The sequence below is a fragment of the Cyprinus carpio genome, chromosome B4 (genome assembly GCF_018340385.1).
Source record: "Cyprinus carpio isolate SPL01 chromosome B4, ASM1834038v1, whole genome shotgun sequence".
NCBI lineage: Eukaryota > Metazoa > Chordata > Actinopteri > Cypriniformes > Cyprinidae > Cyprinus > Cyprinus carpio.
The window spans coordinates 23,579,353-23,606,795 of record NC_056600.1 but is presented as its reverse complement, the minus strand read 5'-3'; the positions used below and the strand labels follow the sequence as shown (position 1 = coordinate 23,606,795).

Below are 27,443 nucleotides of genomic sequence, written 5' to 3'. Positions count from 1 at the left end.
CAACAAAAATATGTCTTTTTTTTCGTCTTTTCTTTTTTTTGTCGAAATTTGCGATTATGTCGACTAATTGTTTCATCCCTAATAATAATATAATATTTTCACATTTAATTTTATATTATATTAAACTTTTTATTTAAGTCTACCTAGAGTTTTATAAATCTGTTATATTGTTATATATCAATGTATTTTTTATATGATTGCATTAGCTATTTTAATGAAAATTTAGCAATTTCCAACCTCCCAATAATGATTACATGCTTGCATCAAATTCTCCGTGTTCTATTACTGTAATAAATCATTGGATTTCTTAAATCATAAATTGAAGGCATTAGAACAAACACTAAATATTGTGTATTATTTTACTTTCAAAATTCATTTAAATGAACTACAAAATAATAACAACAATCACAGTAAACATATATTAAAATGTTTTTTTCTAGTTCATGTAAAATTTTATTCAAATACAATTATGATATTAAATATAATTTTCCCGATATTGGGGATATGTGCTTAAAACTTGGGGAAGCTGTACTATCATTAAAACATCTACATTTCTGAGGAATGATTGTAAAATGCAAAATAACTTCTTATTTAATTTTTAATAATGATATATATATATATATATATATAATATATATATATATATATATATATATATATATATATATATATATATATATATATATATATATATAATATATATATATATATATATATATATTTATTTATTTATAATTTATTTATTCACAACCATTTTGGATTGATATGTAAGAAATATTCTTAACAGACTTTGTGAGTATCATGCATAAATAGATTGCAAGAGGTGAAAAAAATGTGTGAATCTCACACTGCCAGTGATCAGGCTTAAATCAGGCAGACATTTATCAGATCAGAGTGACAGCAATAGTTTGATCTTCACATCCTCCTGCCAATACACTGGAGATTTAAACATTCCTTGTCATCTTTTCCTCTTCTGCATCTAAATATTAAAGACTATCTGTTGATGGCATTTCTAAACACTATGAGTGCCTAACATAACAGTGTTTTGGCAAAGCTAACATACTGCTGCTGCCAAAACCTCAATCAGTACATAAAAACAACCAAAGACCCTGACTATGTTACATTCAACCCCTGGCAAAACTGAACTGCTGGCTTTGAACCTTAAAAAAATCTTCTATTAACAGCAGAATTAGCTCTGTCTGTGCTGAGCTGTACGGGAAGTCAGGAAGTTAAAAGGAAATCTTCGGAAGATCTGAATCATCTTAAGAGTATTTGGTTCAGCTAATTATTGCTGCCATCCTGCATAAAGTTCAGGTAGCAGAATTCTCTAATCCTGTAGGGAGCCTTTTTCTATGACTAAGGCACAAAATATGGATAAAAACCCTAGAAAAGAACTGTATTGTTGTCCCCTCCAACAAATGGTCAGCAAAAAGCAGTGGTTTAATTTTATAAATAATTTTTATATACATTTTTTGATGAGTTTGCTATTTCAACCATTTTACCAGTTTGTATCATTGTGTGAATGCTGTAAAATATTAATAATGATAAAAATAATAATAATAATAATTATTATTATTATTATTATTATAAAAAATTAAACAATAGTAACTAGCTATTTTGGACCAAAGTCTGTAAGTCTGTCTGTAGCCGGTTATTTATTTATTTATTTTTTCTCCCATTGTTGAACAGCTGAACTTGAAATGCACCCACAATGTATTAAGAAAAAAATAAATAAATAAAAATGGAAAAGGGTTGTATATATGTCTGTTTACCAATGCAAGTGTTTATGCAAGTGTTACAAATTTAAGGAGCATTACATTACACCAATGCACAGAAATCATGCAAAAACAGGGCTGCATGCCAAAGGTGGGACACAAATTACATTTAAACATAGTTTGAAACAAAAGTATTGCTACTACAAACATATTGCTACTTCTGCTGAAAAACAATTTAACATGTCAAAATTATGATGCTGCATGATTTTTATTTGTTGGACACACTCGAGAGGGTTGAGAGTTATCTGCTTTTTTTTAGTACTTTTCCTGCTAAGTTCATTTAATTTTCGATAGCATCTTATCTAACACATCTTACAGTTCTATCATCAAAAATATGAGAATTTGGACTAATAATGCTTATATAAGGAGTAACAGAACACCAGTTTGTATCTTAATCATAGGAAGAGCATCTAGAATTAAATGTAGTTACCTGTCTGTATGTGTCCTGATGGTGTTCATCATTACGGGAGTCATAGTACTGCTCAATAAAGCCAAAATATTCCTGCCGCTTCCTCTGCAATGTGCTTTCTCTCCGCTCTGCATTGGCTGGCAGGTACCCCTGTAAAGAGACAAGCAAATACAAAAGCTAATGTTTACACCAGGCCAGACAAGATACCTCTAAATCAATCTGATATAGATCTGCACTCGCCAACAAAATGTTTGTTTCCCTGCAACCAGCACAATAGCTGTTAACATGGAGTCAGCTGAAATTAGAATTCTGAAAAGTTTGAAGGTTTCACGGAGTTTGGGGCCAAAAGTTGATATCAGTCACATTTAAAGTTACATTTCCTCTTATTACTTGCCACAGCAAAGAGAATGAGAGCGCAGCAGATGTTCAGGCCCAGAAAAGAAAGTCTCTTGATAAAGTAATTGATTGCACGAAAATCTACAAGCACAGAAATCCATTTATCACACAAGACGCTCCCCCATGTGGCTATTTTTTACTTCCACACTCAGACGAGTTTTGTGACAAGATGTATGTGTGCCAAGGAGAGCTCTTCTTTACGCTCCATTAACATATGTACATGTAATTAAGCCTAACAGACTAACAAATTATAAATAATGTTCAGATTATTAAAAGAAAAGGCGCACCACAGAGTTAGAAATGGCAATTAATAAACCTGATGTTGTACATGGGAGTTTTTTCTTCAACCATAGAGACTTTTGATCCAGCAGACCTTTAGAAAACAGTGTGTATATAATTTCCAATTTTTAAGCCAACAACTTGTTATTTTCATCATATCTCAAGGTTTGCATTTAGTTTAATAAAATTGGTAACACTTTATTTAAGGAAAAATTGCATGCATATCCCAAGCATATTGGCTGTTTATTAGTATTGTTTATTAGGATTATTAAGCACATATTAATGTCTTATTCTGCATGCCCATATTTTAGATCCATTAATCCTACCCCATACTTAATCTTAACTATTAATAAGCAGCAAAAATAGGAGTTTATTGAAGGGAAAATCTTCATCAACAGTGAATATGCGTTCCCTATGCTAAAGTGTTAACATAAAACTATATAGAAATTATATATATATTTTTTATATATATATCAAAAAAATAAAAAAGAGGAAAATTCTGCATTATTTTAAAATATAATAATATTTCACAATATTAAATTTTTTTTCTTTTTTTTTCTGTATTTTTTTGCTCAAATAAATGTTACCCTGATGAGCATAACAGACTTAAAAAAAAAATAAAAAAAAATAAACCTTTTTAACAGCAGCGTATAAATACTGAGCTACTATATTGAACAATGCACTCCATTTTAAAATTGGGTTGGGTCAGGTCGGTGGCAAGGTCTTGTTTACTGTCTTGCTTCCACCGTCAATATGATGTCTCTGCAGACCTCTACCAGAACTGGTAACTTCCAGACTTAAAGTTCATTTTAATCTACAAAAAGAACTCATTAATAACATCCACAAAAGATGACACACTGATCTGGCACTCATGTATTTACACCGCATCAGGTGAAATAAACATGAAATGAAGTTGTTGTTCTCATTTTGTCGCCAGAGAAAGAATGAGAGGGGGAGGGAGAGAACGGGGCATTGTTCACAGCAGGTGCAGAGGTCCAGGAACAACAGGCCGGTAATAAATGTTACCCAGCAGCTGGGTTTGGATGAACACACGCGTAAGGTCTGTGTCCAGGCGCTGGCTCTGCATCAACCCACTCCCACCTGCTCACGACGGGACACCATTACTCAAACACCTCATATTAGTGCAACTGAAACCACCATTTAATCATCTGCACAGCTTTATCCTTTTATTTATTAAAGCCCACCGCGTGCTATTTCACCGAGTGTGGGTGGGTGAGAAAGAGATGGGTCTTACACCCAAAAAAAAATAAAAAAGGTTACCACAGAGAATATGACACTGGGGTAAGTCTTTTTTTTTTTTTTTTTTTTAATCTTACACCTACAAAATGTTTTTTTGGAACCCTCATAACTGCACTTTTAAACTAGTACAAGCAGTTATTGTTGTCCCCACAACCCACAAACAAGCAATGCAGCAGGGGATTGTGCGTATAATTTCTACACATCTGGGCAAGCTGTTCAGAAATAAACCAAAGAGAAGACAACAGCTCTTTTCGTCTGGGTAATGGTGTCATTACTTCAAGTAATAAAATGCGCTGTTACAGGGCAAACATTTCTATAGTGTTGTTGGCATCATGTCTAGAGATCAGATAGATGTGACGTTCTCTTCAACAGGTTTCATTGGCTTTCAGTCATGCCTGAAGAGGCAGTCGTCACAGGAAATGAAACAGGAAGCCAAGAGGACTCCAAAGTAGCATTGATTTCCCCTGATATCACAAATCACTCAGTGAAACTGCTAGTTGCACTGACAACTAATAGATGTCACATTGATATGGCACTTCCAGATGATTGCTAGGCTTTTCAAGGTAGTTGCTAAGCAATTACTAGGGTGTTCTGGGTGGTTGGCTAGTGTGTTCTAACTAGTTCCTTGATAACTCCTAGGATGCTCTGGATGTGTGCTAGACGATTACTAGTGTGCACTTAGAGATAATTAGCTGTTGTTGTTCTGTAAGGTGGTTTCTCGGTTGTTATCTGTGTGTTCTAGATGGTTTCTAGGTGGTTACTAGGGCAATGTTAGATTTGTCACAATATCAGATTTTCACTACACGATTATTGTGTCCAAACGAATTCACATTATGTATTGGATATATAGCAATATCGTTAGAAATCATGAAAAAACAAATAATGCTATTATCAGTCAAATACATATTGATGTACCTTTTTTTTTTTTACACAAAGCGTAGTAGTTTTGTGTAAAATTGGCCTATGCATGTTATTGGCCTATGCATGTTTTAGCCTGAGTTTTTGCTGCATTTACACAGCAGAGTTTTAAAAAGCTGGTGACAGCAGTGTAAGGAGTTTGAGCGATTTGAAAAAGTGAATCATTTTGCAAAGCAATTGGTTAATTTAATTCAAAGCTTTGAAAAGGTTTTTCTCCCATCACTACTTAGTAGTACAGTGTCAAAGTACTACAATATATGAAAATAACAACATATTTTTACTCCAAACTTGCATTATAGTTCTGTTGCGTTTTCCATATGTGGATGAATAAATTGTGACAATCTAAATGCAATTGCAAATCTTGCATTACTGCTTGAATTTTCGCTTTCGAGTAAGCACAGTAACTGCCTGATTTCAAAAGAAAATACAACAGTATTTCCCATATCTTACAAGTTATGAGCCTGACATATTCAAATGGCAATATTAATTACCACATTTGCTTTTTCACTCTCTCTGCATCGTGCATGTAACCTGCCAAAACTCAAATAGAATCGCAATTCCTTTTGCATTTAAATTTCCGATGTCTACACGGAAAGCTGTCAATAAATGTGAGGGGCGGGACTATAGTATGGAGCGTGTTTGTATCGGGAGGTCCTTTCTTTTAATCTGTAATAGTACAGAAGTTCTAAGCGGCCATGCATTATTATAATTATTTCTTGTTTTCTCGTTATCACAACTTTATTTTCTTGCGATCTTGACATAACAAAAGTGATTCTTTGAACAATGATTGTTTGATTTTTAAAACACAACGCATAGTCTTCTGTTGCTATAGTAACAAACGCAACCTTGACAGTGACATTCTAAAATGCTTAAATTGGCTTAATGTGTTAATTGAGAGTGTTTTTGAAAAGACCAAACTCATTATACACAAATAATTGATACTATGTACAGACAAGATGAGCCGCAGTGCGTTTAATTCTGCGTTAAGCGTTATCCTCCCATAGAATAGTGTAATTAGCAGGGAATAATCACATTTGGGGTAAAAAAGACAGAATTATGTATTGTGCCAAGAAGGTTGTCTGTTCGTTGACACAGGCATGAACTGATTAGCAGCTGCCTTTAGCGGAGCTTTTACCGATTACCCCCATTGATCAAAGCATTCGGCACGATTGTCTGTGAGTGACGTCACCACCCTATACAACCACACCCCATAGTATAGTCCCACCCCTCACAATGATTGACAGCTTTCCGTGTAGACATCGGAAATTCAAATGCGAAAGGAATTGCGATTCCATCTGAGATTTGCCAGGTTACATATAGAATGAAACAGCAAATGTGGTAATTAATATTGCTATTTAAATATGACAGGCTCATAAATCGTAAGATATGTGAAACACAGTTGCAAATGGACTTTGCTTTTTCATTTGAAATGTGGCAGTCACTGGACCTCATTCATGAAACATGAGCAGAACAAATTTTTGTGTAAATCGTTCTTAAAGCTGTTCTGACATAAACTTTCGAATTCATGAAAATGTTCGTATTTTCAAAATGTTAGTTCATATGAACATTGTACACCTGCTCCCTACCACGTGTAAATGGTGTGTAAAACGTTCTGTGTTCTGGAGACACTGAAATTAAATGCACTGCCATAATAATTACAAGTTCATTTGCCCTTGCCCTCTTTTTGAATTTTTATTTTGTAATTAATTAATATATATATATATATATATATATATATATATATATATATATTTTTTTTTTTTTATTTTATTTTTTTATATTTTTGCAGCTGAGTTGATCATTGTAAAAGGCAGCATTTACCCAGTCGTAAATAGAGGATAGGCAGAGCCGCGGGACAAATACCTAAACATCTTAATTGTACAACAAATATTACTGGTTACTGCTTTATTATATTTAGTAAAATTCTTAAAAATTATATACTAGTAGGCTAATAAGTTGCCGCCATTAATATTCCATACCATAGCAACTAAAGTGTCTCAGCTGGAAAAACGCTGTGCCACCAAAGCGTTCTCAATCGCCACCAGCCGGTCGTTTTAAGAAGACTTAAAACTTCTTAAAACTTTTTTCAACTGGCTAAAAACACTTTGGTGGTCACACATTACTGAATATTTATTGAGAGTCTTTTTTGCATTCATGCAATATACTGGAGCCAAATCTGATAAAGCAGACCAGAATATTCCACTGCGTTCCTGGACACGCAATTTGCGCAGCTGTAATTCAAACGCGGGCATTATGCTAATAGTGGATGAGCGTGCACAAGCACCCTATTTACGAATGATTGGAATTCATTAGCATACACGTTTAACTGTCAAATCTGATGTTTACGAAGAGTTTGTGAATCCGGAGAAGAGTTTTCGGGAAGGTCTGTTTTACGTGCAAATAACTCAGAATTTACTCGCATATTTACTCAAGTTTCATAAATGAGGTCCACTGTGCGTATGTGAAAGTGAAAATTCAAATAGTAATGCAACATTTGCAACTGCATTTAGATTATGTCACAATTTATGTATCCACATATGGAAAACGCAATTGAAAATACAATATGCATGTAATATATTTTATATGAGTCACATTTTAGAACATGTCTTTGAAATGGTTTTCAAATCTGTCCTGCAGCAGCCCACCACTTTCTTACTCATCTAACACACCCGATTTAACTCGTCAGCTCATTAGTAGAGAAGTATGTCAGAAAAGTTAAAAAGAGTTGAAAGAAAATATTATGCATATGTTTGATAAATTCAATTTAAATTTCTGTATATTTCTTCTGAAGGGCACAGGCAAATATGACATTATAATAGGTTTATGTAAAGATTGTTTTAAGTTCACTTAGATTAGTTTTTTTTTTTTTTTTGTATGTCTAATAAATGTTAAAATCGATAGCTCTTAATTATACTGTAATGCTGAGTGGCTATAATCAATGGTTAAATATTGGGGGGGCCTATTTTATAAAGACATTAGTTGTATTTTAATGACTGAAGGTCAGTGTCACTGGCCTTCAGTCATTAAAAAAAAGACAAAAAAATGCCATTAAACAAATATTAAAAATATACTGTCTTTATGTTATCTGTACATTAATTTGAAGATTGAATGTGAAGATATTGCAATGTAGAAGTATATGTAAAAACTGGTTGGATTAATCACAATTAATTTCAGAAAATAATGTGTGATATATATATATATATATCTATATATATATATATATATATATATATATATATATATATGTCTATCTATATATGTGTGTGTGTGTGTGTGTGTGTGTGTGTGTGTGTGTGTGTATGTGTGTGTATACAAAATAGAGTTTTGTGTACGAGAAATAGCAATACTAATTCTTGCCTTAGCAAACACCACTAAAAAATATTTTCTAGCAGTTACCTGACAAAAGAGAAATTATTTCTTCTTAGGAAAGTGTTGAGCGTGGTTCGGTGGCAGTTTGTGAGACGTCAGCAGGATGCACAAAATTGATCACGCATTAAAGCGCCTGTTCAAACGGTGATGCCGCCCTCCGCCGGTCATTACTCTTGTTAAAGGATGCTTTCCAGCTGTTCACACTCGCTCTCCACTCACTCAAACACAAATACACACACACCGATGAACTCACAATGCACACACCTGTGCAGGAGCTCAATAGTGTGGATCGATGGGGTTTGATTGAGTGGGGCTGCAGTCCAGGGTTCGAGTCAAGATGACAGATGAGGTAGCCGTAGGCAAATGAAGGTCACACGGGTGAATTGGATGTTTCTGTGTGTGTGTGACCACACACTAGCCTAGAAGGGGGTCAGAATATCAAATATCCTCCTCCATTCCATCCTGTTCCAGACTGACACTTCATCTATCAGTGTGGCAGGAGGGCACACTGCCGCCTGTCTGTGTGTCAGAGGGTACGACCACACATAACCCCCTCATCATGACAGTCCTGTCCTGGGGGAAACTTTACACCAATTACGTACCTGATATCTTTCATCCATTATTAAAGTTGAAAAGCTTAATTTTTAAAATGTTAAAATGTTTTCTCCTTCCTTAATATGCAGATTGTGCACCTCTTGAGACAAGGGGAAGGAGGTTTAACTGCACAGGTCTTACCACCTGGCCTCAAGCTCTCCCCCTTAACCAAACTCCCATCTGGGTCACGGCACCAATTTAACTGGTCTGAATTCACACCGCTCCATGAAGGGTTCGCATCAGTCTGCATGATAGGCAGGGAAGTGGAAGCACTTCTAGCTATGCAAGTCCCATTTCCTGTGCAGTTGTCTCCCGAAAGGTGTCAGAATGCAGTTGCGTAATACAATGTGACACACTGTCAGCACTGCCGCAAAAGTATCAAACGTTACGAAAAGTCTTTCTAGCCACAACAAACTTAATCTGAAACACGTGCCTGCAGTAGCTGTCCTAGAAACTCTTTCTTCAGAGGTGTGGGAAAACAAGCCAACACACATTTAGTCACAGTACTATGTGCATTTGACAGACAAATTTGAAGGTAACTTTATCACCAACTTGAGTACCAAGGTTTGCTAATGCAACAGTATTGCATGAACAACCAACAAGACCACATGTTTACAATGCCTTGTTCACACATATTAATTTGCATACTTGTATTAATTAGGTTTCTGGCTGTAGAACTCAAAACCAAATGGAAACTTTTTATTTTTTCTCCTCTGGACTTTTTAGCCAGGGCTTATTACTAAATTATCTAATAAGTACCTCATTATAAAGGACATTTCTAGTAACGTAGGCCATAGTTGCCATGGGTAGTTGAGGTTAGGCGCAGAGATTAATGTTAACATTTCTAGAGGATGTTTTTAAAGTGCACTTGCTGTTTTATTTTACCATTATTAATTTGCTTATTTATTTATTTATTTTTTATTGCAAAAACACTTTCTTTCTGAACCCTGTTTATAGAGCACAAAGTTAAAGAAAGAAAGAGCTTCAATGACAGCAGGCATTCCAGCTGGCATGGACAAAACAGCATGATCCATGTCTTCTCAGCATGATTTGAGAATGTTCCAAAGAGCATTTTGTGTGATAAAAATAAGCAAGTGCATATGTTTCAGCTCAGGTGGTTCAAAGGTCTGTCTAACAGAAAAAAGGTTTTGTATATTCACTGTTTCAGGTTTTGCCCAACCACTGAAATGGTTTAATGTACCATTAGTTTTCATTCGACTGGACCTCCGAGCTTCCAGGCACAAGTCATCCTAGAAGACATTAGTAGGAAGCCTAATTACTTATAAATGTGTATTTATGTAGAATGCATTATGTATTCTTTGATTCATCTTGTAATGGATGTACGCTGTAGTTCTCTAATGAGCTTGACCATTTAAGCAGGACTTCACTGTGTGCTGAGATTGTTCCACTTACTGAGAGTAGCTTCCATGTGATCGGGCGCACCTGCCGCGGAATTCCAGACCAGCTCAACTTCCGAAGCTCCTCTGAGGAAAGAAAAGATATTTATTAGACTAATAGTCAATACTCAAATTAGCAGTATGTTTTTTTTTTTTTTCTATCATGAATTGACTGAATTATTAATAATCATGAACATTTAATTATTCACAATAAGACCATGGAAGTGTTAAAAGGGAGTCAGTTTTGAAATTGCAAACAGGTCTTTATAACACCAGTCCGTTGCCTACATTCACCATGGTTCTATGTAAACTATTCTTACGTAAACTATCCCACTGAACTGAATGGCAATTTATGCAAGAATACTTAAACAAATGACTTCTGCTGAAAGTTGTTCTGCTCATTTTTCCTGGATGAGGCCCAGCTGTGCACATGCTTAGTTCGGCGAGCACCGACCAGTTATCATCTTGGAAATAAACATAGCTTAAACACAGCTATTTTCCATTCAGTTCAGGTTTGTACAATAATACCTTTTACCTTCCTTTTCTGATGAAATAAAATGAAGATGTTCAAAACTATGTCTGATTTGTCATCAGAATTAGAAGGGTGTACAGAAAATGTACATATAGTATACACACTACCAAAAAAAAAGAAAAAAAAAAAAGAATAAAAGTAGTATTTCATATTCGGATTAGCAGATACACTACAAATATTGTGACATCAATGTGTCTCTGATAAGCAGTTTTCAACATATAAACTACATATTTAATAGAGCAGAAAGTAGAATTAAAATTTCTTTAAAAAAAAAAAAAACTAAAATTAAAATAATGGGTAAAACCCTTAAGATAATGTAGAAAGAAAAAAAAAATGCATCTTAAGCACACCGAATAACATAAGTGGACTTTGAACGATTAATTGCCGCTTTGAACAATCATGTAATTGTGGCATCCATAATTGTAATTGCGATTAGAAATTTGATTAATTGTGCAGCCCTTGCAAAACAGGATTCAGCCAATAACATTTGAATTCAACAAGCACACTATGCATTCAATACGCAATGCACAAGTGTGTATTTGTGAACCCAAGAGAATAAATCTCAGTGAGGCAAATTGGACTTTTAAAATGGACAAAGAGTCCCTGCAGAGCCTTAAAAGAGTGAAAAAGCACTTTAATACCAAATATTTCTCATTTCATATCTGTATTGCATATTTCAAAGGTTGATGGCAGCGATCATAATGTGTTGAATGTGGATTAGTCATTTCTCAGGGCCTTCACAACAGGCTGCAGTGTAATGTGCATACATTTTATTTGACATCAAAGATAAATCTAAATTTTAAATCAGAGGTTGGTTTAAAAATTCATACAATAGATGAAATGTGCTATGAATACAAGAGCCTTCTAGGGAAAACATTTTTTTTTTTTTTTTTTTTCTGAAAACTAACCTTCCTGATATCAGAGCCTGATGTTTCTTGTGCAGTTTCTTTGTCAGGGCAAAATGAAGACTGAAGCGAATAAATAATAAATAGTGTTGTTATGACTGCCATGCAAATACGAGGGACTGTGAAAACATAAGCATGGTCTACTTATTCACACATCATTCATTATTATCGACGGCAATATAATCCCAGCGACGCCTCAAAGCTTTATGCTATCAATCATATTTTCACTAAGCTCCTAAATAAAACTGTTGACCTTAATTATTTTTTTGAATTACATCAGAGAGAGACACACGCACACAAATATATATATATATATTATATATATATATATATATATATATATATATATATATATATATATATATATATATACACACATACATATATACACACATACATACACAAATATGTATATACATGTGTGTGTGTGTGGTGTTATATTAAATATATGTGTGTGTGTGTATATATATATATATATATATATATATATATATATATATATATATATATATATATATACACACACAACTGTTTTATTCTGGTCCTTGAATCTGATTGCCTGATAAGAGTGTTTATTCTGTTTATTATTTACTATTCAACAGGTGTTTGTGTGAATAGTTTACAGGGAAACTAGGGAAAATACTGAAAAATTATCTATATTCTGTCACCAGAATATCTGTCCATCCTAAAGTAATAATTACAGATTATTTCAAAGAAAACAAGGCAAATATACAGTTCTGCTTGTGATAATCTAGTTATCACACTTTAAGTGTCTTTAAGTGCCTTTATTTCCAGGCAGACTGATAAGGAAACCTGTGTCCTTACACCTGGAAGTTCATCCAGACAACAGGAACAAGTTGTTTAGCCAGCTGTTGCCATGTCCAGTATGTTTTGGACACAAAGGGGGACATGCCGCCTGAGGCTGAAAGAAGACAGTAGGTGGAAAAGTCATGAAAAACTATATTATGAGTATGGAGCAAGAAACTTTGAGATTATAAATGAATAAATTTGTTTAGAAAAAATATTTTCAAATCAAATCGGAAGAACTGATTTTGTTTAAATCTAAAGGTAACAGTCCTACATTCAATTCACTAGTCCACTGCAGGGACAAGACCAGCCTAAACATTCTTCAAAACTTCGCTTTTTGTGTTTCACGGAAGAAAAGAAGTCACACCGGCTTGGAAAAAACACGAAGGTGAGTAATTGATAACAGAATAATCATTTTTGGGTGAATTATCCCTGAATCTCATTTTGGGGGTCAGCCATGCAGTGATCTAGATCTTAATAAAGTCTTCATTAATCTATATATAGTTATAAAAGACACCATTTCCATTCTAATGAATGCATTTCTGCAGATCTTCATCAATACCTGTGTGGCTAAAGTGTAAGTACAGAGGGCATGAGTGTGTGTTCTCTCCGGGCAGGTATGCTGGTGTAGTATATGAGGACGGTAGGTTGTCCTGACACACTGAAGGCTAGCTTTAATGCGTGTGCTGCTTTACGCAGGAACTTTATAGGGAAAGCGCTCAATTCATTAAACACAGAGCCACTCAAGGGTGTCTCCTCGGCTCACACCTTTGAACCCTCATTTGCGCTGTCAGCCGCAGAAATTAGTCGATGAATCTTGTGCCCTGGCTCTTAATTAAACTATCTGTTATATTTCCTCCACGTGGCATTAATCTCACAACGGGGGGCAGAGGAAGAGAGAGGAATTAGACGTTCACTATTTCATCAGCTCATTGTTGCTGTCTTTGTCCCTCTGGAGACTGTGACCTCAAAAGAGGTTGCGACCGTCCGGACAGTTGCTCGTGAAAAGCTGCCAGCTAAGTGAGTCTCACATAACCTGTATAAAACATGTCCAGGCAATATATAACACCTTAATCAAAAGAGGGGGGAAAAGATCATGGTTATATATTATAAAATTAAATAATTTGATTATTCACATCTTCCAAATTTGTTTTACTTTATTCCTAAAAAAATAGAAAGAAAGAAAAAACTGTATTGTACTGTATACAGTGTTTCTGTTTCATGGTATTTGTTTTAATAATTTTACATAAAAAAGGTATGAATAGAATGTTTCTTTGCTCTAACAGTAATAAACTCAGTAAAAACAAATAATAAAAGAAATAAAACAATTTTATTTTGTGACTAAATATGACCTTGGTTTTCATGAGAACTCTATGCATCCCATCCCACATTTGTGCACAGGTTTGGGTTTCGTGTGTGTTTGTGGACGGTGCTATTCTTGCCAAACCACTCGTTTCATTTTCTTTATCTAATTTGTGTGAGGGCTGTTTATTTCTGTGCCAGTACTGTTTCCACAACGGATTTGTCTTTGTTAACTCCACGGAAAACAAGGAAGCCAAGGAAGCAATAGAGATATATTCTTAAAACACTACATGATTAGTTTGTGTCATTCAGATTTCTTGACAGATGAGTTGCTTTCTGTTATTGCAGTTTAAGTTTCACACAACTCATGAAGTTCATATTGTAATTACATTCAATAAGCATCTACAGCAGTATTAAAGTCCTGTGTCTCATACATAAGATATTTCTTCTGAGAATTAGGTGGGTAAGAGCAAATAAGCAAACATATCTCACTCAAAAATATTTTTTTAATAGAGTGCAGCATGACATTTCCAAGAATGCATGCCATTTCCACGAATCTGTTCTCTCTTTAACACATGGATGGCCATAATTTTTTCCAACCACCCTAACAAAAACTACAAATAAATTAGAAAATAAAGAAATGTTTACCATTATTTATAATAATAACAATAATAAGCACCCTCGTGCTGTTTCAACATGACTTTTTAATTAAGGGAAACGTAAAAGACGATACACCATATAGACAAAAGTATTGGCACATCCCTTCTAATGAACAGGTTTGACTAGTAATTTCCATGAGTACTAATCTTAATGTTAAAGCATGATAATCTAGGGAGTTGTGTGCTTCTACTTTTATAGCAACAGTTTGGACAGGAAACTTTTTCTATTCTAACATGACAATGCCTCTGTGTATAAGGCAAGGTTCAAAAAGAAATGATTGATTCAGTCATTGTGTGGAAGAACTTGACTGGTCTGCAAAAAGCCAAGTCCTAATTCCAGCTGAACACCTCTGGTGTGACTTTAAATGCAGACCTTGAATCAAAAACTCATCAGCAAGCACAAATGACTTGTACATAAACTATATGGACAAAAGTATTCAACCCCCTTCTTTAGAACAGAAAAGTGCACCTCCAAAACTATGGCAACAAAGATGGATTTTTTTTTTTTTGTATTTAACAATTGTATTTCCATCTCTGTTGCAACAGTTTTAGGAGTCGCTCTAAAATGACTGTACCCATATGTACAAGTCATTGGTGTTTGGTGGTGAGTTTTTGATTCAAGGTCTGCATTTAAAGTCACACCAGAGGTGTTCAGCTGGGATTAGGACTTTGCTTTCTGCAGACCAGTCAAGTTCATCTTAGAATAGAAAAGGGTCCTGTTTTATAACTGCTGTTATAAAATTAGAAGCACACAATTCTCTAGAATATCATTATATGCTTAAACATTAATATGTGTACTCACGGAAATTATTAAAGTTCATTAGAAGGGCGTGTCCAAATACTTTTGTCAATATAGTGAATTTTGCCAGCTGTTTTTGTCCAGTTAATGGGGACTGAGACTGACAAGCAGCGAAAATGTAGAATGAAAGTATCACTAATGTAGTCGACATGACTCTATTATCTATATTTCAAACCATCTCCTTTGACATTCCATGTAAGAAAAAAAAATTATGACAGGATGTGTATAAATATTTCATTTTTTCTTTCAGTTCTTCAGTATGTGGATAATGAATATTACATTGCACCGCCAACCCATTATGCGTTCTTTATAAAGAACATCAATTCTCCAGAACACACTATAGATTAGAATGCCTTTCCAAGCTTGTACACCTTTGTGTTGGCTCCGCGCATCAGTCGTCTAGTGCTCTATTGTGTACTTCAAACACTGCCGCAGACTGAATTAAACACGGGAACTCTGAATGGACTAACACCGGCAGTATGTGCTCTATAATCCCTCAAAGAAACACTACAAATACTAAAAACCAAACATATACTCTCACTTCATACAGGACTTCAACGGTTCATCTGAGAGTTTATTTAAGAGACAGAGGAGGCAATAGCAAGAGTGACAGACAGAGAAGAGAAAATTTAATGACACACTCCATTTTCTATGGGACATGAGGGTTGTCAGTCAAACGCAGTGTAATGCTCATCATCAGGAGTGAAAATTAACATTAGGGGGTCAGAGTGATATTTAAATACTGCAGTGATGTGAGACAACAGGTCCTAATAGAATATATTCAACCACAAAAATAATCCACTACTAGGATGCACTAATATATAGAGATTTAAACAGCATTTAGCATCATTCATATTAATTTAGCTGGCAGGAACTTTTACTCAAAGCAACTTGTATTGCTTTTAAATTATACATTTGGTTTATTCCCTAGGCAGAGATTCTGTTGGTTTGATGAAGGGAATAAATTGAAGGGAACACAATAGAACAATGTGTGACGCGTGCTGGCAAAATGAGTCTAAGGGTGCTTTCATACTTGGTTCGCTTACCTGGTCCGCACCTGAGTTCGATTGCTCCCCCCTCCCCCTTCCCCCGCTGGACTACGTTCATATTATTTTATTTGGGTCCGAACCGCAGTTCATTTGTGTCACCAGGCCAGCAGCTGTTTACCCCGTTGCTTAGTAATGACCGTGCAGGAGAAGGCGGCAAATCCATAACATTGCTCTTTGCACTTTTATATATTTACGTTTATGAACCGTTCATTTTGTTTACATAGCTTCGGTACATAACGGCACTTACGTCTGTCTTACGAATGTACTGCACATGTTCTAAAGAACGTTGAAGGCGAACAGAAATGAGACATACAGCTCTGTTTGCAGCGCATCAGTCACACTCATCAGGAAAGTGAGCGAAACACCCACAAACGCGCATTTTTTATCAAATAATACATCATTAATAGTGGTTCACTTCTGAGATTTGGTACGATTGAATTCATCAGCAGCGAACCATACTGGAGTTCACATGAACCGTACCCCAGACCACCCTTTTTAAGCAGACTCAGGTACGGTTCGTGGGCGCGCACCTGAGTTCAGAAGACAGCGTTCACATCATCCAAATGAACCGAACTCTGACGTCAATCGAACCCCGGTGCGCACCAAAAGTGCTAGTGGTAAAGCACCCTGAATGCGCACGGCCTAATTTTGAGCTACAGGCAAAAGAAGTGAAAAATGACGGTTTTGGTAGAATTTGAGATTTTCATAAAAATAAAGTTATTAAGCCCTCAGTGATGCTTCAAATAGTAATCAAACGTGCCTCTCCGCGATCGTGATCTCCCTATAAAGTACATTATTGCGATATGTCTTAGCAAGATTCACATAAACATAATCTGTTATGTCTTGTCTTACATGAACGTTTAGTTAATTGTTGACTGTTTCTGTGGCTCAGTGGTAGAGCATTTCATTAGCAGTGCAAAAGGACATGGGTTCAATTCCCAGGGAACACACATAAATATTGATTAAAAAAAAGTATAGCCTGAATGCACTGTAAGTCGCTTTGGATAAAAGTGTCTGCTAAATGCATAAATGTAAATGTTGAGGAAAAATCTGATGTGCAATATTATAGTTGTTCAATGTATTACAGTAGGTCTTAATCACTCGCTGCTCTTTATTAAACTACTGTTAATTCACATCTTTGTTGTTATTTTTAAAAACAAAGATAAAAGAAATAGCTATTTTGTGATTAATAATAAGTAATTTAAAAAAATAATTGGAGGAAAACACATAACATTGCTCTATGATTTTGCTTCAATTTTTTTTCTCAAAATCAACTCTGCTGACACTATCGCCTACAAATGTCTTATATATATATATATATATATATATATATATATATATATATATATATAATCTTTTGGAATGATTTTAATGGAGAATGTAAAATGTAAAAAGAACTCATTTTTGAAAATTTGCTCATTCCGAATCATTTTGCCAGCACGGGTCACATATGGCCTATAAATATGATTGGTTGCTAACACTATTTTCGAAAACTAACTTTTACCTTTGCAGCAAAACCAATGATAGATTTGTGAAGTTCATTTCTAATCAGATTGCACACTACATATGACATATTTTGCAAAGGCATATTTTGCAAAGGCAAAGGGCCTCAAAATGTATTTTGTATACTGTACACAATCATATTATGAGATGTAAATTAATCATTTCAAGACTGTATTTATTTATTTATTTATTCATTTACTCATTTATTTATATATGTATTTATGTATGTATGTGTTTGTTTGTTTCCATGATTCAGTTTCAAAATATTTGATTTAATTAAAATAAATGAATAAATAACAAAATTGGGCAGACCTAAATTGCGTTTTATAGATAAGTTGATGCTACAGTATTGACATTTTGGCACTTCTTCACCTTTAAATAAATGTCCATGAGTCAGTCTAGTATGGCCAAATCACTAAAAACATTAATATTAATATTAAGATAGATAGATAGATAGATAGATAGATAGATAGATAGATAGATAGATAGATAGATAGATAGATAGATAGATAGATAGATAGATAGATAGATAGATAGATAGATAGATAGATAGATAGATAGAGAGAGGTAATTATTAATGTTTATTACTACGAATTGCTTCAATGGTAATTGGTGCATTTAAATAAAAAAAATAAATAAAAAAAATATCATTATTGTTGCATTCATGTAGTAGAAAACTGGTTTTCCTTTGCCTTTGTTTTGTTTTGGATCAAAGCAAATACATTATTAATACACACATACAGTATTTTATATAATATATATATATATATATTTATTTATTTTTTTACTATATCACCTAGTCCTGAGAGAATGGTATGCTCATGAGCATGAAATGTCTTTATTTTGAGCTGTAAAATTTAGTTTGGCACTAAAACCCATAAGGCAGATTTTTGAATGGCAGCAGTAAGTCATATAAAGGACACTGCAGCACGTGGCAGAGCCTTAAAGTAATGCAGCTCTTGTAAAGAGATACTTCACTGTATTAACGCAGGCTGCTGAGGATGATGATATGTAGTTCAGGTGTCTGGGGAGAGTACAGTAGACACTTCCTCTGGGGTCTTAGAATAACTGCGCCGTTGTATTTCATTGATTGCATTATACATTTTCTTTCTCTTTCATATGAATTGCGTCATGAGCCAGGTACACCCAAAGCCAGGTGACACATTTCTGGACAGAAATTAAGTTTGTAAAAAAAAAAAAAAAAAAAAAACGTCCAGATATCTAAGAAATAGCAAAAGTTGGGTGAGATAGTCTAACAAAGTGGTTCTCAACTGGTGAGTCGAGACCAAAAAATAGGTTGGAAGGCTGTTCTAATAAAACAACGCTAACTTCAAATAGTGTAATATTATAAGTAAGTAATTATAATTAGGATGACTAAACTCATAGGGTTTTCACCTTTTAAAATGGAAAAGAAAACACTTAAGATGTCATCCTAATCATAATTGCATATGTATAATATTACACTATTTGAAGTTAGCGTTGTTTTATTAGAACAGCCATCCAACCTTTTTTTTGGTCTCGAATCAAACTTATTAAAGTTGAAAAAAAAAGAAAAAAAAACTGCAGAATCCATGCTTTGAGAAATTTAATTGAATTTTTATTTTTAATTCAGCCTTATGTTGTTGGTTCTGTTCATGGTAATATTAATGAATGGCAATATTTATTAGTCTGAATTCTTACCTTAAAAATGGCAATTTGCAGTAAACAGAAAACAGTCATTTGGAGTGAAAGGTGGTGATTTGAGGAGACATGAACAGCCAGAAAACATCTGACGATGTGACAGAGCAGAGCTCACCTTTATGCAAATGTGCACTGGTGCAAAGTGGCAGAAGACTTCAAATTGTTTAATTTAATTCATATTACTATTAATAAAATTCATGTTAAATGAATAGTTCATCGAAAAAAAAATAATTGGGGACTTAGCGGAATCAATTTAATCATTTATAACTGACAGGCTCAAGTCTGATAATAATGACAGAAAACTGAACTAACTTCAATAATATGATTAACATTCAATGCGGGAGACCAAATGCTAACTTTAAACACACTGAAGAAGTAAGGCTCAGAAGCTTAAAACTGGTGCCCATTCACTTAAGGGACTTGGTTTACCACGGTTAATTGTGTCTCGAGTGCTGCCTGGGAAGATCTGATTGCTCACCAAGGTTATCTGAACAACTGTCTGGAGTACTTCATGACTCCAGAGCAGATCCAAGTGACCTTGTTCAGCTGTAGAGTGCTTAAACAGATACCTTGATGTGAGCAATATTCTATATTTCTTTCTATGATGAACTGATACAATCACAGAGCCATAAAAAAGCTTTAAACACAGGCTGCTAATACTGACTTTGTAAGGCACTAAGAAATATGTTTAGCATTTTAGTACTATCCACAAATAAACAGAGATGGGAAGGTTACTTTTAAAATGTATTTTACTACAGATTACAAAATACAAGCTTTAAAAAGTAATCAGTAACGTATTTCATTAGATTACTCAGGTTCAGTAACTTAATCTAAATACTTTAGAATACTTAGAAATACTTAAGCTTTGTAACACAAAGGAACATATTAACTTGATGTCTTGTTTTTATGCTTTCCGACATCTACCAGTTATAAGATTTGGGTTTTCTTTGCATTTTATTTTTAAGAACATCAATTTCCCACAAAATTTCTATGAACAACACTTTTTTTTTTTTTATGTCATTTAAATCTTCCAATCAATATAAATTCAATTTGAATACAATGAATGGGATTCCATGCCATTTCATGCTGCATTCCAAGCTTCAAAACGAATCCAGACACAGATTAAAAGTAGCCAAAACAACTGGCACAGTTCTCCAAGTTATACAATAGATTTGTTTAATGAATGGACCAAACTTTAAGTGAAAAAGAGTCACAAAAGAATCGCTCAGTCAAAATTGACAGGGCTCGTTTCCCACGGTCGCAAGCAATGTCGTTATTAACGATGCTTTTGGGAAACACACCTCAGGGCTCGCAAAATTTCAAAATCCCTGGTAGCCCTTAGGGCAGGCATTCTTCAGGTTTTGTTAGCCCAAAATGAATTTAACTAGACTGAAAAAAAAAAAAAAAAAAAAAAAAAGACATTGGCTGACCTTTATTGTGGAAAAATCAGCATGATCTGCAAAAACTAGTAGCATATCTGGATGTAACGATTCAATAAACTTATGATGCGATAAAATTCACAATACAGATTACACCATACAATTTTCTTACAATTTATTTATATATTTATTCATTTTTACAAAATGAGATTTAAGACAATTTATAAATGAAAATGTGTCCTTTTTATTATGCAAAATACAAAATGCTTCATATTCCTTTGTGAAATTGAAATGTTAAATAATAAAAGTAACTTGAAATTTAAAAACAAATCCTTAATCAAATAAAAAAAAATCATACATCTAAAATAAATATCTAAATTTAAACAAAAAAAAATTGTCTGTGCTCTATTTTAAATCAGAGGAAACCATTTGAATTACTATCCAAAAAAAGATGCTAAATACATGTTATTTGGATTGTATAATTAAAAAATCTGAAGTAAAAAAAGAATGGTCCGATTTTACCTTTGTGAATGAGACGCAGATGTCACTCTCTGACAGCAGGTGCCACTAATGGAACAGCAGGTATTTAAAGGCTGCTGCCCCTTTAAGATCGTATGCACGGATCCAAAATAATAATACACAGGAGATTTCTTTCTCCACTGTATACGTTCACTTAAGTCATAACCGACTGTGTTTACAAGAATACTTGCAGAGACCATTATTTTGAGATAATTTTGTATGTATGTATTCATTCAGAAGCAAGGATATGCGAAAGAGGAATCAATTCTGTGTAAGCGCATTGTCAGCGCGTGCTTTGAATGAGTGCGCGCGAATGGTTTAGAACGCTTGAATCGGCAAGACTTAGAAGAAACAAGTGCAAACGATCAACTACGATCCGTTTCACCCCTTCAAGTGAGTGAACAACGCAAATCAAGTTAGGAATTTCACATCACTATTCAAGACAGAGCGCTGATACATTTTGGAGCCAGACTGAAAAACACAATAGCCCCGGGACATCGGGCTAGCGATTTTGCGAGCCCTGCACATCAGATCTATCCAGTCTGTGAACCATTGGTTTCCACACTGGTTTCGTTAAACAAAAGAAATTATTCTTTTAAAAGGTTGACTCAAAAGAATCATCTGTTCACGAATCGGATCATGAATATTAAATTAATAAATGACATCAAAATAAAAGTAATCACTGGTAATCGAAAATACTTTTCAGATGTAGCTGTAATCTGATTACCCCTTATTTAAAATGTAATTATAACGAAATACAGTTACTCATATTTTGTATTTTAAATACGTAACGCCGTTACATGTATTTTGTTACTCCCCAGCCCTGCAAATAAATTACAACATAGTGCCAAGACACAAAAATAAAGATTATTCAACAAATACAGTCAACCAGCAATCTCAGGGGGTCACTAAATTCATTTTAAATTAATTTCATATTCATTTACCAAACTTAGTTTAAACAGGATTGCTTACTGACCTTGTCTTTCACATTAATCTAATGCCAGCGCACATACAGTGCAGACTTCCTTTGCAATTGTCTTGTTAAAACCATTTATTTATATTTATTTTAACAATAACAATTATAAATAAGAGCCAAATATATTTTGCTGTCAACATTATGCTGATAACTTGTTTATCTGTAGGATTCCCTTAAAACAAATTTGTTATCCTTAACAAATATGCCGTTAAAGGACAATATAATAAAGCAGCAATGTGACTCTATATAATGAATGAAGTTCTAACACTTAAAACCAAATGAAGATGTGCAAAATAATGAGTCACAGTATTTTTAGGAGCTTTTTAGATTATTTTAGATTTATGCAGTAAAGGTAACTGGCTAAAGCGTTAACATCCTTATACTGGTAGAAATGAGAAGCATTACTGCTTAATGATATAAAAACAACAAAACAGAAATCTATCAAAACACTGATATGTAATAATCTATTTATCAGTTTACTTCAGTATTAGCATAAGTCACTGACATAGCAGTGAAGTTTTGATTATTTACCAAAACACAAATTAGAGGAAAGCTGCATAATATAAACCTTCAACATCAGAATATGTGCTGTTAAAATACCATTAAAAATGACAAAAAAAGCACTTTAAATGTAGTGCTGTTTTAATATACAACTCTTGCAATATATTCCAGCATTCTAAAAACATGTTTGTGCGAAGAACGGATGTAAAAAATCATTACGATATGTCGATTTCAAGCTTGATAGATATGAGCACTATGAACAATGTAAAAAAAAAAGAGATGCATACAAGAAAAAAATAACAAAAATGCTTTCTATAAACCATTATTATTATTTATTTCTTTTAAGATTTATTCCCAGCTTATGAAAAAGTGCCTCTGGGAATGCTTTCAATGGCTCAATGTCAGATTCTCAATAATATTCTTATATTCCATAAAGAATTTCACAAATGACACTAACCTAAGTGAATTTAAATCAGACTGCATTTCTAGTATTGAGGTTGAGCACTAAGAGAAGAATCGTCTGTGTTAAGAGCATGAGAGCACCACAGCTCCCCCATCTGAGACGCACAGAAAGAAAAGGTAGTCAGAGGTGATGTGTCGCCATGGCAACAGTAGACAGCATCAAGGAGTAATTGCTTCCTGTGATTGTAGCAGTCTTTCTCTTGCTCAGAGAGGTAAAAGCTGACCATCTGATGGCATCCCTCTTAAGAACACATCTGTCAGGTACTCATTAATACAGTGACTGAGAGACGACACCAGACGCTTCAGAAACAAGAGCTTGTAAAGAAAGAAAATTACTTTTGCTCATTATTGTGTGTCAGATATGACAAATTGTACGTCTATGTACTGTTTCATCTATTTTCAAAGACGCTTTGGTACAATGCTCAAATACATGACCCATTAAAAATCTGGACATGTTAGACTAAAACGTTTCTTAAAAATATTGAGATCTAAAGACTTACACTTCAATGCCTCAAATTCAAGTAAACTGTGCCTACCTATTTATTGGAAAAAAAAAAAAACTTTACATGAACTTTACATACTTTATTATGTACATTCGTACTTCCTTACCACATGGCTATTGCTCCTATAGGCTAACAGCAAATTTTTTCCATTTTTTTGGGGGGGGGGTCGTTATATTTCTTACAGAATTATGCTTGTTCTAAATCAGATACAAATAAAGTAGCACTGTGAAGATTACATTTATATGAATGCATTGGTAAGAGAACAATGATATGTGGGAATTAATTCTATCTGGCAGTGTCTCTACTAATAGTGAAACTGTGTATTTTAGTTACTAAGGAATACATGCTAGAACTTTTATGTTTCTAAGCTATATTAATGAGAAATCATAGAACATTGTTGAGAATACATTTCCGCGCTACTGAATGATTCTGCGCACATGATCTGCATGTGATGCACAAGCTACAAAGTGTGTGCATTGCAATTCAGCAGTGCAATAGATTAGAACGGCGATTAACTTACCTGTACAATAAACTGTTTAAAACATGCATTCTCCCATTCAATTTTGAGCATCCAGATGGTATAATCTCAAATTTTGTGGAGTGTTTATGTAGTATGCATTTATCAATCATTTTAAGTGTTTGGAAACGGAGTGTAGAAGTGGACTACAAAGATTTCTTATCCTGCTACGCCCTCTATAGGATCAGTGACTAGTCAACTGCCAGCTTAAAGAGTCATGGCAGAGTACTAAAGTCAACTAATCGAGTAGTCAGTGCAACCCCTACTATATTCCTTCCTCATGTACGCACTCACTTACTTCCTTCTGCACACACACTCCTCTCCTTATGCACTTCCTTCCTTCCATATGTACACACTATGGCTGCAACAAATGATTATTTTGATTAATCTAAATAATCGATTAAGCGATTAATCTAACTATTATTAGAACAATTAATCGACTAATCATCGATTATTTAGCTGATTAATAAGTATACATTTATCGATTATTCAGCTTTTGCAATTAGTTAAAATATTCTAACAACTAAATTAAGATAATTACTTCAGCTTTTGTAAATCATATTATGTAATTACAATTATACAATACATTTATAAAAATAAATATATTTGGAATAAATATATTTGGTGGAAGAGAAGATATTGTTGAGAATTTATTTTTCTATATTTGATTGTATATGTGTGATGGTAGTTGATTGTTTATATTAATTGTTATGTTTGAATAACAAAGAAGCTTTGAGTTGTAAATGCTACAATATTTCTATATAGTAAAGGGCTTATTTAAAAATGTTCCCCTAAACTTCCTATTTCAATAGGAAATACGTCAACACAGGAAAAAAATGGTGCTCAGGGCAATTTCATGGGTTCTTTGTGTTATAAATTTCATCCAATAGAATTGCAGTCATTAGTGCTATGGATTAGGGCAATCAATTATTTTTTTTTTTTTTTTTTTTTAATTTAAAATATTTATCGAATTTAAAATACAAATACACATTCAAATGCAAAAACATTGCATTAAAATTTTAGGTGTGCGTTAAGGAGGCAGCCTTATCAGTGGCGCACAAGATGCGATGACGTTGCATTATAATGTTTTTGTTAGCCTATCCAGTTGAAGCCACGCTGCTGCGTTCTTGCGATCTTGTTTACATCAAAACTGAAACCAAGGTGTTCACACAGAACACATATTCCGCACATTTTCTAGAGGGACATCTATCACCATTGCACTCGTACAAAGGTCCCGCATTTAGAAAGCCATGTAAAATGAATGCAAGTTTAACTTTGAAGAAAACATAAATCAAGACTTTATGGCGGTTTTTTTTTTTTTTTTCATCCTACTGCACCTCATGTTTTTGAATGAAAGATTTACTCTGTGTGATTGGCTTTCTGCCCTTTGTATTAAACTATGCATATATATATATATATATATATATATATATATATATATATATATATATATATATATATATATATATATATATATATATATACACACACACACATGATGCTGTTTTGTTTATAGTTGTTTAAGCAACTTAATTATAATTGGTATATAAGCATTATTTTAAACATTATGCACGTTTTTTTTAGGGCTGTGACAGTCACCGTGCCAACCGCGTCACCACGGTGGTCGGTTGCCACCGTGGTTGTCTACTGCCACCACCGGTAGTGCACGTTACATCACACACTCTATAACAAGCATAAGTTTTGTCCAAATAAAACTGGACAAATACAAATGAGACAGCGATAAATGAAATATGTTAACAAGAAATGTGGGAACGAATCCTATTTCAAAGCATGTGCAGATGAGGAGTTAATGCGCCTCATGCTTGGCGGCGGAACAGTGAATCGTGTCTACACCGGATGCGACACAAGAAGTTTAGTCTGTCTAGTGTCTACACAGGACATTTGAACTCTGTGTCAGTACCTCATAAATAGGACGAGGCAGTTTACTGTCGGGGATTTGTCATGTCATGTCGTGCCGCATCCAATGTAGCATCACTGATTATAATGAGTTTTATATTTTTTTGTCGAGCCGCACCACTCGTGTCCAGTAGACAGGGTGTATTTAACTTTCTTATTTGGGCTACTTTCTTGTTTAACTGTATTATTTATTTAATTATTTATGTTAGTGTTTTGCAGGCTGTGTATTCACTGACAGAAGTGCTAAAATAAACACTAGCTGACGAGTTAAATCGGGTGTGTTAGATGAGGGAGACAGTGCTGGGCTGCTCCAGGACAGTTTTGAAAACCATTTCAGAGACATGTTCTTAAATGTGACTCATATAAAATATATTACATGCATGCACGGATTTAAGTCAGCCTTTTTGGTTACTTCATGACTTAACTGACCACGACATTGCATGCATGTAGTTTATTTCACGGTTTGATATGAAAGAATACAGACTACAGCACATACCGGCGCCTTTGTGTGTGCATGCAATTGAAGAGCATGCGCTGCGAGCACAGTAGCCTACCGTGCGCCTGGCACTGAAGTGAAGAAGAGTGCGCGTCTGAAACATCTCCCATTCTCAGTCATTCTGCGACTGAATAAATGCACTTCTTGTCAAGAGAAAAAGTGACAGAAGCAGCAGTATATATATCTCAACACCACGTCACAGGCGGCAGTTGGTCCCATTACCACCACGGTGTTAAAAATCTGCCCCCGTCACAGCCCTACTTTTTTTCACAAATAGTCATGTTATCTTAAGCTTTGAATTGTCGTGCATTAGTAACATTTTGTTCGATGGCCCTTTTGTGGCCCTTTTGTCACCCCAACTGAAATTATGCATTTTAAATTCAAATATAATTCAAATTTTGATGATATTTTAAGTACAAAATTCAAATTTAGCTTTTCAGCCATTTTGAAAGCCTTTCTGTGGATGGATGGGAATTCATTATCATGTTGGAGATCCCAGCTTAATTATAGATTTAATTCATATTTCATTCTGCTGCCACA

General features: G+C 34.2%; 1 protein-coding gene across 3 annotated transcripts in view; it reads right to left on the bottom strand.

The window, feature by feature from the left end:
- LOC109070223 (TBC1 domain family member 22A-like) overlaps nucleotides 1-27,443 on the bottom strand; it is a 97,337-nt gene that overhangs the window by 61,716 nt on the left and 8,178 nt on the right. For all 3 annotated transcript variants that reach the window (XM_042722426.1, XM_042722425.1, XM_042722427.1), the window contains exons 5-6: nucleotides 10,414-10,484; nucleotides 2,206-2,334 (exon numbers count right to left, since the gene is read on the bottom strand). In XM_042722426.1, coding sequence (XP_042578360.1) covers nucleotides 2,206-2,334; nucleotides 10,414-10,484 — 200 coding nt within the window. The remainder of the gene's footprint in view (nucleotides 1-2,205; nucleotides 2,335-10,413; nucleotides 10,485-27,443) is intronic.